General features: G+C 31.9%; 2 protein-coding genes across 2 annotated transcripts; one reads left to right on the top strand and one right to left on the bottom strand.

Moving 5' to 3' along the window:
• Window positions 1-5,128: 5,128 nt before the first annotated feature.
• On the bottom strand, window positions 5,129-6,028 carry LOC148178873 (angiopoietin-related protein 1-like). The gene is made up of 4 exons (XM_088029490.1): window positions 5,963-6,028; window positions 5,643-5,913; window positions 5,369-5,599; window positions 5,129-5,316 (listed from the first exon to the last, which is right to left on the bottom strand). Exons 1-4 carry the CDS (start codon window positions 6,026-6,028, stop codon window positions 5,129-5,131), a joined length of 756 nt encoding a protein of 251 aa, XP_087885616.1.
• A 2,482-nt stretch (window positions 6,029-8,510) lies between these two features.
• LOC148178872 (4-vinylanisole receptor-like) lies at window positions 8,511-10,003 on the top strand. The gene is made up of 5 exons (XM_088029937.1): window positions 8,511-9,247; window positions 9,294-9,393; window positions 9,560-9,664; window positions 9,713-9,871; window positions 9,922-10,003. Exons 1-5 carry the CDS (start codon window positions 8,526-8,528, stop codon window positions 9,979-9,981), a joined length of 1,146 nt encoding a protein of 381 aa, XP_087886063.1. The 5' UTR covers window positions 8,511-8,525; the 3' UTR covers window positions 9,982-10,003.
• Window positions 10,004-11,857: the final 1,854 nt, after the last annotated feature.

Raw genomic sequence — 11,857 nt, 5'->3', positions numbered from 1 at the left:
CTAGATAATTATTTAACATTTACATGGTCATTGCGCAACAATCGTGGAAATGTGTGAGTTTGTAGCAGGATTTAATAATCTCACGGTAGTGACTTTCTCATCATTTTTACACATTAACGTATTCACAGCGAGGTTATTTGTATGTGGCACCGTTGCATTATTAACGTAATGATTTATTGATGGAGGTAATCGATAACGCTGCATCGTCTCAGCTCAATCACTAAAACTGTAAGCGTGCATTCCATTCGTTTATTTGCTGAAAATACTAATCGATTATCTGACGAACACTTTTCTGCTATAGCCCATCAGTTTATAACACGGAAGCTTGTTAATGAAGTTCAGGGAATATTATATGTCGCAATTTTTATTTAAGGGAAAACTGCCCGTCATCGTAACGGAGAATCACTCGATTGGATCGATATAGGAACGCTCTATTTACTTTCACGTTTAATCGAGACGAGATTCCGTTTTTTATTAAAATTAAATGACAGTTGACGTGTGATTCGTCTATCGAGTGTGGGCAATAAAAGCTGTTTCAAAGATCATAAAAAAGTAGTTTTTTTGAACAGCAAAAAGTTGTGATTAGTGAACTCTGCTTATTGCAGACTTTTTGCTTATAGATACGACTTATCAGCTTTAAAATTTCATTTATTTTGTACACAATTAAATTTTAAATTTTTCACCAATTTATTTACATCACAGAAGACAAAACTGTTACATTTAATTATCACTTAAGTATTTTTTTTTAATTTTGAACAATTTGAGCTTTTATACATATGTATAAAACGTTTTATATTGCATTCGTGTTTTAGTCACGTTTATCCTTGCGTTACTAACGCGAAACATGTGCGTGGATAAAACGTTGTTCAAAACACTACAATAAATAACTTTTGATATTTGATGACAGAGGATTTATAATAACTCTTTTTATAAATGAGAAGTAGATAACAATCGTAGATAAAATATTGTAAGACGTTTATAAGGGCTCTTTATAGCATTCGTGGCTTTTGGAACATTTGTAAACTCGTGTTGTACTCATGCAATAAATAATGACTTGATGTTGGTATAGAAAATGTTTATAATGCGAACAGTAAAAAAACTGAAAGTGGACTGATGGCTCTAAAAAATTTGAACCGCTAATGTTCACGCAGCTGCTGATCGATTAGAGAAATCCCAGCGTATAATTTATGTAAAATAAAAACTAATTCGATCAGTACTGAAATTTTTAAACAAGAAAATTCTGTTAACTTTCACGTCTGACATATCAAGACATCATCAAATTAGAAATGCCGAATACAGAGACTCGTCATTACGTTAACCATTCGTGGTTTCTATAATTATCTAAGTTTGGGAAAAAACCGACCACTTTCTTCTCCAAGTTTATTGTTATCTTATTGTTTTAATCGAAACTGGATCTAAATTAAGACAGATGCAAAAGTAATAAATTGCTCAATTTTGAAAAATTTGCTCGCACTAAATTGTACTTTTACTTTCTCCGTTTGTTTTGTAGGTTTTGTTTTTTCTTTAACTACTACCGGAGTACTAATATCCGTTTGTAGTACATAGGCAGATAAATTTTAAATTTGATTTACGTATCTAAGGCTGTAATTTAGTTGTCTATTAATTGTGCATGTCGGAGAAACTTTTACTTCATATCCACGTGGAAATTCCGTGAACACGCGGCAATGATAAATTATCAATTATAGATAATGCAAATCAACAGTAGTTTCTCTCATTTTAAAAATACTAGAGTTTTGGATAAATACTTTCTGGAAATCAATTTATTACTGATTAGAATTATTGAATGAAGACGTAATTGCCATCTTAGATAAGGAAAACATTTAAGCTGACTTTCTCACAATTTTGGCCAAATCCGCATTCCTCAACATCCCCGAATTTTTTCATCTTATATAAATAATTTTCTGACTAAAACCTTACATAAAGCCCGATCATTACGACGCCTCTTCCATTACAAATTCTCTTTATTTCCCCATAATCCTAGAACTCTTTTTCTATTATTAATAAAACAAACCCATATAAAATATGAAACACAAACTTTTAATATCTCAATCGATGATCGACCGCTGTCCGACCAAACGTTGGAAAAATGCAGCAAAAAGGGAATTTGTCATGTTATTGATTCCTGCTGCAATTTATCACCTTCGCGACGACGACACTTGTTGCACGAGTTTTCACAGCAGGATTCCAACAACTTTATGAAGAGACCGGTTCAGCTGCATTGAATCACTGAATCAATATAAGAAATGGTAAGATGTTGGTTAGTTGGAAATAGATGAAACCGCTAATTCGAGATTTTAAAAATGGGTTTGCTGGTCACGATATGTCAGAGACTTGTAATGAGGTAGATTTAAAAATGTGGTGAGTGATGGATTTTAGAAGAATGGTAATGTGACAGCGTTGGACTTAATGAATGATGTTGAGAGCATAAGGCTGTAATTACTGTTTATTGGTTTGGTTAGTATTAGCAGAATGAAATAATAAAGAGTGATGGGTAGACACTAATGGCGAGTTTGCTTTTTGTATTCAACATTTATGTCTGCTTTAATTAATATATGTCTGTAAAAAACTCGTAACTCAAAGTACATACACATGTTTTACAAAATGTGTTTATGTATCGATGTCATTCTAATTAATGTGACTTGGGCTTTGGAATAAGAAAAAATAAAGAAAAAGGAAACTGGTACTTTATTTATGGTAGACGTTGGTTGCCTACATTAAATTCCATGATTACTGTGGCAGGCTGTACTATTGGTTGCATATAATAAAGTCTAGAAACAAATATGCATGTAAGAGTCAACGAAAAATAACAAATTTTCAACAATTTTTACATTATAATACTTTACAAATATTATTACATTACAAATATGTATACCTGTATTTGTGAAAAAAGGACTAATAAAATGTTGGTTCGTAGAAACTTCTGTGTGCTTAAAATAATGAGGAGAAAGAATTACACTCTAACAAATTGATTTTCCTCCGCTTTTAAATTACCTTCACTCAAAGTTTCATACTTAGTTTGTCAAAACGTCAACTAGTTAAGGTGAAAAATTGAAAAATGGAGACAAATACTGACGAAAACGTGAAATCTTTACTTACTCATCACTATATGTATAATATCTGCAAAAAAGTTAAAACAAAACCGACGAAGAAAAAATTTTAACCGTTTTCTGAAATCTGTAACTTTTGATCATAAAAATAGTCAGCTTTACTCTGTTAAATTACAAAATTTTAGGAACTAACTAGAAATTTGCAGTTTTTTTTATGTAGGTAGGTATGTAGGTATGTATGTAGGTGCATAAATGTCTTTAGAAATGTTCATCGTCAAATTATAGAAATTAGGACTTACTTTCCAGTAGTCAAAAAACTGTTTTAAGTTATACAATTTTGGTTTAAGAATTCTACTAACACTGATAGTTAGAAGTGGAAATGAAAAAAGTGGCTTAAAGCATGTATTGATGTTGTAAATGACAGGTTGTAAATTTGGAATTACATACTTACACTTTTAAATAATTTATGGAAATCTTATCTAGCCGGATAAGCAAGTAATGTTCTATTTTAAGTATGAATTATGTATTTAATGTGTGTTTTATTGTGTTCGTTTTTTGTCATAAACGAACTTCAAAACAATATAATATTCATTTATATTTTTATGCGTTAGCTGGTTTTTAATTATACCCATTAATATGTAATTTAACTTTCGGAAGTAGTACAAATTTTAAATTAAAATAAAAATTTCCATATCCTGAGAAAAATGTGCTTCTTTTGTGGTTTATTTAAACGTAGCAACCATTTGCAACATTTTTTGATTTTCATAGCATTTTGGAATTAAATCTTGATTGCATCTTTGTTAGAAATTCCCCGACCTTCTTGCATCGTTACAATCTAAAATGACTATAATTTTCTCTAGTCCAACATTGGCAAAATAAATTAGTTCCGTTACGCCTGTCATAACAGACATCTAAAAAAGTCCATAATGTTTTATAGAGGGCAAATTGAAAATTACGAAAATTAACGACACAGACTCCACATGTGGCAAAAAGGACAAATCATGCACTTTATGACGAGCTAATTTCCGAAAATGTGCTCTCCAGTCGTGCTCTTCATTATAAGAACGCCGAAACAGGTAAAAGGCGGAGTCATGTTCTTCATTTGTCATTTTTGTGGTGACAGCCGACTAGATTTGTTTGATGCAACCCTTGGACAACACGCACGAATCTGTCGGGGTGATAAATGGGGGTTCGGAAAGACGACATTAGCGACACACTGGTTTTTTGATTGCGAACATGTGGAGAAAAGTGTAGATAAAATTCACGAAAATGCACCTGCGCATTTTTTGGGAATTACAGTCCAACGGTGGCTAATACATTCATTTCGCCTTAAGCCACAGCTGAATACTCAACACAATGTGATTTTTTTCGGCCAACCCCGAAAGGTAGCCGCAATTAAACACGGTCAAAAAATGCTCAAGAATATTAAATAAGAAGCAAGTTGCCTTCAGGGACTTCGTCTGTCTGCATTTTAATGCGCAAATGTTAGAGGAATGTCTCTATAACGACAAATAAATTACAGATATTTATGGAAAGCTGCAGATTTTTCGATCCTCGTTTTGTGAATATGCTGAAGACGTGTCATTAAAGAAATTACCACGACAATTTCGACGTCGTGTCGGCTCAAATTAGCAAAAATACTGCAATTCTGTTTGAGTGATATGATTAAGTTACTGCGAAATTTGTTATAACAATGCGAGTGCGATGAGAACAAGTTTTGCGCTGAATTTAATGAGATAAATTTTTAATAAAGGACTTGACTTGATATTATAATTATGCAATTACGTTTTTATTAATTGCGGACCGTTTTGCATAACTTGATCCGGTAGTCAACAACCTAAATGTTATTTACAAAAATGAAAGTACACGAAAAGGAAGACATAAATGCAAAGCGAATGAATGAAGTGCCGATTTTAAAAAGTTTTTTATATTACACTATTTTAATATCGCAGAAAAATGTGAGATATTTAATGTTTCCAGCAAAGAAACAAAAATTAATGAGCGTAAAGGAAACTAGAAAAATATTCAACAGAATAATTAAATAATTTCATTTGTACATTTTATTTATTTTTGTCGGTTGTAGGCTTAATTAACATCATTACTTGTTTAAAACTATTCTCGATTCCACCATGATCTCGCCAATAAATTCCTTGAGAATATAATTCAGGGGGTTGAGGTCCTGGAGTTAAATATCTTCCAGTCAACAAGCAATGCGTACACGTCTTATACCACCAACCAGGTCCATTTCCTAAGACATTATTATTAGCCCAAAAAACCAACAGTTGGTAAACTATGTATACCATAATAATTTGCGCAATCTCCTTGCTCATACGCATCTTGATCTTTGTCGGTGGTGCTAAACATCATTCCTAAAGAATAAATTAATGAATCTCCAGCTGTACCGTTATATCCTGAAAGTTCCTTTAATTTGTAACCTTCTTCTTCACTGTCAACTCGGAAATCTTCATACTGTGCATAACTTGTCTCGTCCTTTTCGTCAGTGAGATAAACCAATAATTTGCTGCCGTCATCTAAAGGAAGATTATTAATTTGAAGTAAAACGTTTCTACACACTTGTCAACTCGTGTATGTAGTCTAATCCTATCCAGAAATTTCCCTCAAAATCGCCAAAACCAGACTTGTAACATTCCCAATCTAAATTAAAGTCTTGAGAGTCGTCGATTCTGTTGAGGATGTAAGTCCAGCCTCCATCCATCAGTTCCATGTTACATCGAACTTTTAAATTGCCTTTTCCAGATTTTGACTTGATTATATGAACAGTTTCGGTTGAGGTTTTTGGGATTTCTTGACAGTCTGAATATTCTTCATCATCATCATCAGCCGACTAGAGAAAAGTTTTGAGATATATAAATTCATAATCTAAGCTTACTTACGCCACCCTTAGTCCATGTTGCAATTAGAAGTAACATAAAAATGAAAACACGTCTGCTGGAAGACATCGTGATCTAGTAAAATTGTTTAATTTTCTGTCTATTTATGCATTTTGTGGTTTTGAATAATAATGTTGATATTAAATTTTATGTCATTATTATTATTACTTATTGGCTATTGTTTTTGTAATGTTGTTAAACGAAGACCACCAACACTAAAGTTTTGTTTTATGAGCTATAGGAGACGTTAATTGATTAATATAAAATAAATATATAAAAATATATGCCTACGACTGTTTTTTTGTATGTACATATTTCTGTGGGTTTTAACAAGCCAAATATGAGAATTATATAATTCTTAACAATTAAATCATTAAATTTCAATCAATTTTGATGTTGCAATATCGAGGAGAAATCCTGTAATACGAGTTGTGTAGGGATCAATCTTAAAAGTTGCAGCTGTTTCAAAAATAAACATTTTTTTGGAAAACCTAGAACGAGTTTGTACTAAACGCAAGAGACGTACGTGCGAAGTGAGTTTCACATTTCATGCACTGTATTGTAGTAAATTAACTGAATTTTTGAAGATAATAGATTTTAAGGTTGATCTGCTAACAACATAACGGTAAATTTCAGTTTCGAAGCAACTATGCATCGGTCTCCCTCGTCTCACTTCTGGGTAGGTAAAGTTTAGGGTATAGTCAAATTGAAAATTGAAAATTTCAATTAGACGAAAATGTCTAAAAAAAAGCAGCTTTTGGAATGGCAGACAAAGTTTTAATTTAAATTTTTCATTAAGGAACTATGATTATGCATAATGAATTACTGTTATTATTAATGTAAGTCAAAAATAAAATACAATCCTATATTTTTAAAGAAAAAAATTAAGATCAAGATTTTTTTAGAGATACGTTTATTTTGAACTGACAACAAAGTATGTTTATGTTTACATTTTAGATAAAAATTTAAGCAATGGAAAAGTTTAATTAATTCAAATTATGATACTGTAAGACTGAACTATTCAAAGGAACCTAAACAAATCTATTTAGTAATGAATTTTTGAATTATAAATAATGAACTTTTTTAGAAGTGTAAATATAAAAAAATAGAAAAAATAAAATACCAAAAAGGTGCAATGTCGGTTTGTATGTAGAACCAAAATTTAATATTAATTGTTGGATAAAGAACATAAGACGCTCTAAAGCATTTTTTATCGGATCATTAACATTTGTAATCAATCAAATCAGTTTTTAAAATTTACATTGTCTTCTTGCAGTGTAAAGATACGCCAATTAATATAATAATAGTTTATTCAAAATGCACTGATAAAGTAGTCTTTGTTCACTCATTTAAAACAGATAAAGTACTCGATTATTCTCTAGAATAATAAAAATTATTTCTATGACAACAATGCAAGCATGGCTTTCTAAACGTTAAAAATTTGTCCCTGATGAACTTCTGTCAATTCTTTTAATGCCTTAATTGCAACCAACAGAGGTTTTGGATAAAATCTCGAGTTATTTTCGAGTGTAAGGACAAATTATTCACTCCAAAAATCTTATTCTCTCGATCTACGACCTCGAGAATAACTGATTTTTGTCCTTCATATTTTGCATCCTTACACTCTTATAGTATAATAAATATCTATTATCTTGTCCCTTCAGCGACGCATAATAATGACTTTATTACTTGCTCCGCAGGAAATTTCAATTTTTATTTAACGTCTCTCTATTTTATCTTTTTAAAAATCAACTTTTGATGGTAATTGTACAAAACGTTACCTGAGAACTTCGAGCCCGATATCCTTGTTATTTATGAACGGATTTTAACAAAATTAAAAACGAAGATTATTGAATACGTGGGGTTTAATTTTATATTATTTAAACAATTTTAACGTTAAAAATGCAATTTAGCCACCGTTTTAATTAATGAGTTTATTCAGAATGTTTACTGTCACGTTAAGAATAAAAATTTACATTTGTATACCAATCTTTTATAAATAACAAAGATAGAGGACTGGAAAGTCTTAGGTCGGCCACCTTGTAAATTTATTAATTAATTTATTATTAATGAAGCAAAATATTTCATGTATTTATTAATTTTTAGGCAAAATAGAATTTCAGGTAATTGTGCTTTCATCATCGATTCGACTTTTCTCAACATTTTCGAGTCGTCCGTCACTGAAGAGCGCAACACTTTTCACTTGACGACGTCGTTGGTGGTAAGATTGAAATTATTTTTGTTATTCTTAGATGCTAGGATGCTACCGCCTCTGGTTCCGTTTTGCATGCAATTATTTCTTCCCCCGCGTCTAGAAAGAATGCTAACCGGCTGAAACTATGCAACCTTGAATATATGTATTACAAAGTTCACATTATGATTTATGAAATGTGTTTTTTACAACGTTCTAGCTTCCCTGTTCACCCTTTTCACAGCGATAAAATATTAAAAAATATTATCTACGACACGAAACAATCAATACCGGTAATAACAGACTTTTCCTAACCAATAATTTCTTATCTTTGGTGTGACTATATAAACGCCTCCTAAATCCCATTCCTGAAACATGACTCGATTCGATTTGAAGTCTCCTGTCTCGATGACAATTTTCATTCTACGAGTCGGTGGTTTGTGGCCGCGAGGTGATTATTCTTTAAATGCTTATACCTTTTACGCGCTAACATGCTACTTCTTTATCGGTGTTTGTCATAATATAACACAAGTTATCAACGTGTATTTTATCCGAGACCAGCTTCAAACTCTCACAGCCTCAGTCATTATAACTTTTAACGAAGTCACTGGAATGGTAAAATTCGCTCTGTTTTATAAGAATTTCAAGATAGTGAAGAAATTGATGGTGATGCTAGATGGAGAATTGTTCCAACCGACAACCCCCAAACAGAAGAGTTTATTACAAGCCACCATGACTAACTGGAAACGAGTTTACGTGATGTTTACTCTTTCATCTGTAATGACTTTACTTCTATGGGGATTGTTTCCTCTCTTTGATGGTTCATTCAAGGAGAAGAAATTACCTTTCAGTGCGTGGTATCCTTACGATTATCAAAAATCTCCAGTTTATGAAGTAACCTACATTTATCAACTCATTGCAAATTGTTATATTCCCGTCACCAACCAGAATATAGATGCTTTCGTTTCGGCTCTACTTATGTTTGTTTCTGCACAGTGTGACTTGTTGAATGATCACTTGAAAAACTTAAAGTCTGTTCAAAATGACAACAAAGTTAATTTTATTCGGTGTATAAAACATCATCAGGAAATCTTGAAGTAAGTTGATCTATTAATCGTAAGACATTGGGTTTTAGTATTTTAGGTTTGCAGAACACACTAATGAATTTCTAAGTGTTATTACGTTCGTACAGTTTATGACGAGTGTGATTTCGATTTGCTTGACTATGTTTGTGTTAACTCTGGTGAGTCGTGGCAAAGAGTTAAATAAAGTGCGAAGGCAGAAGAGGAAAACTCTTGTTGTGCTGATTCAAATTTTGGCCAAAAACGTTAATGAATTTTAGCAAATTAATATTTAAATAATCCATGATATTTTATTTAAAAGAGAAGCTATTGTTTGTTAATTTCCAGACAACTCCAATGACGTCACAGTTTTACACTCTTGTCTGCTGCCTCTCTGCAATCTTTACAGAACTTTTCGTATATTGTTGGTACGGAAATGAAGTCATAATTAAGGTTTTATTACTTGCGAAACATGAAAAGATTCTAGTTTGACTATTTCAGAGCAATAGAATATCCTTCGCTGGCTATGAGTCCGGTTTCTGGATTGATGAACCCGCCAACAAGCAGAAAGATTTAGTTTTTTTCCTCATGAGAAACAAGGGACCGATCAAGCTAAGAGCTGTGAATTTCTTTGGATTGTCGTTGCAGACATTTACCTCGGTACATTTCTTTACTCTACGAAATATTTTTATTCATTGTAATTTTTGTAGATTCTGAAATCTTCATGGTCGTATTTTGCGTTGTTACAACAAATTAATAATGCGGATTAAAATTGTAGTTAAATAAAGCACCTCCATGTCGTCGACCATTTTTTCGCCAATTAGCACAGCTGGTCACAAAGGGTGGACCTAATCGACAAAGAACCCCGCAAATCGACAATAAATTGCACACCTCCTTGAACTTCCTTTCAAAACCCGAAAAGTACTGTTCCATCATCCGACGAAATTAATCACATCCTGTTCAGGTGGTTGATACTTACCACGAAGAACATTATTACAAAAAATAATATCAATCCGGCTGCGGTTAATAACAGGGATGACTTAAAAGGTAATCTCGTTTTGTCGCAAAAACGACAGATCATTACAAGATACCAATTTCTAATTATCTAATTATCATAAAATTGAGTTTGTAAGAAGTCATGTAAGTATGTAATAATCATCACCCGTCACAGAAAAAAACAGCTAAAAGGTTGTCCACGTGTAGAGACCAGAATTATGCAAATGTTTGTCTGTGGGATTAGACACTTGAAGGAACTTCATTCATTCTTATTATAGTCCATTAATTACGAAAAGTTGTAACCTATCTGCTTGCTGGATCGTTGAACTTCGAAATGGGCGGCTCCTGTCCTGTAATTTCCTGCTCTGAATTTCAACATCACATATGTCTAATTTATCAAATCACGAAACAAATTATTGTAAATTGAGAAATTAGTAGTTCGCCGTGGGGGTTCCAGATGACAAGATCATTTCTTTTTGGTGTAAAAGGAACATTTCTCCCAACGCAACATCAATGCTGATTCATCGTTGTTTAGGCCAAAGTGTCACTAGATCACCGATGAGTAATTTGCTCAAGTCAACAAACAAATTACAACAATAAACCTGCTTAGAGCGGATGCCACGTGCTGAGTTCCAATTGACGTCATCCCGCTTTTATTACAATAATTACTTCAAATAACCGCCAACAATGAAACTACGCGAAATCAATTTACCGAAATTAACTTGTCTAAATTTAGAGCAAAATAAAAAGACAATGCAGGGGTTAAGTGAGCGTGTCCGGCTCTGCATGCATGAGGAAATCCTTATTAAATTTTGCACTCATTCACACCAATAATAATATTTTTGTTAGAGATGCTTAGTTTTGTTTCGAAAAATTTAAAAATCGTTTACTCTGTTGTTTCTTATTTTTTGAGGGATTTTTAAGTCATTAAAATTTATTTTCCATGGATTATTGTCTCGAAAATCTATTTCTTTAATTTTTAAAGCCCAGTAATAAATCTGCATACAATTAAATTTCTCAGATTATTCTATTTTTGCTTAACTTTTTATTTCTATTTAGAATTTTTGTATTGATTAGATTTATAATTCATAACATATAAGTTTCATACTGGTGTTCCAAAATTGTTACTAAAAATAACAAAAAATGATAAACTGTGTTAATGTTAACCAAAATTTATCTAAAAAAATCTATTCTAGGACCAATCAGAATTACAAAATTTAGATTTTTTTCGTTGTTTTCTGGAATTTTTTTGATGTTTTTAAGTTTTTAGATTTTTAGACTTCGGTTTGCTGGATCTGTTGGGATTGACAATTGATGAATCTGTTGAAACCTGGTCGCTACACGTAGAGCTTTTTTCTTTTCTTTGGAAGATCTGGAATCTGCAAAGAACTATAAAGTTTTACAATTTTTATAAATTTTGACTCTTTGAAACTTAAGTTGACTTCTTGGAAAATTTACTAAGTTTAAGGCTCTTTCGAATTGAAATAAATGCATTTTTATTTTACCTACAATTTTCAGTATATTCAAGCAAAATAGAAACATTTTAAGAGATTCAATTGTTAAAAACTTGAAGTAAAACTTGTTGCACTTTGTTTATTCAAATTTTGACGTCTAATAAACTCTATAAACAAATTGTGCAGTTTTTCTTAA

The sequence above is a fragment of the Gnatocerus cornutus genome, chromosome 2 (genome assembly GCF_029298725.1).
Source record: "Gnatocerus cornutus isolate USDA-ARS CGAHR chromosome 2, icGnaCorn1.1, whole genome shotgun sequence".
In the NCBI taxonomy this organism is placed as follows: domain Eukaryota; kingdom Metazoa; phylum Arthropoda; class Insecta; order Coleoptera; family Tenebrionidae; genus Gnatocerus; species Gnatocerus cornutus.
Note: the sequence above shows the minus strand (reverse complement) of the source record. Positions and strands in the feature narration are given on the sequence as shown.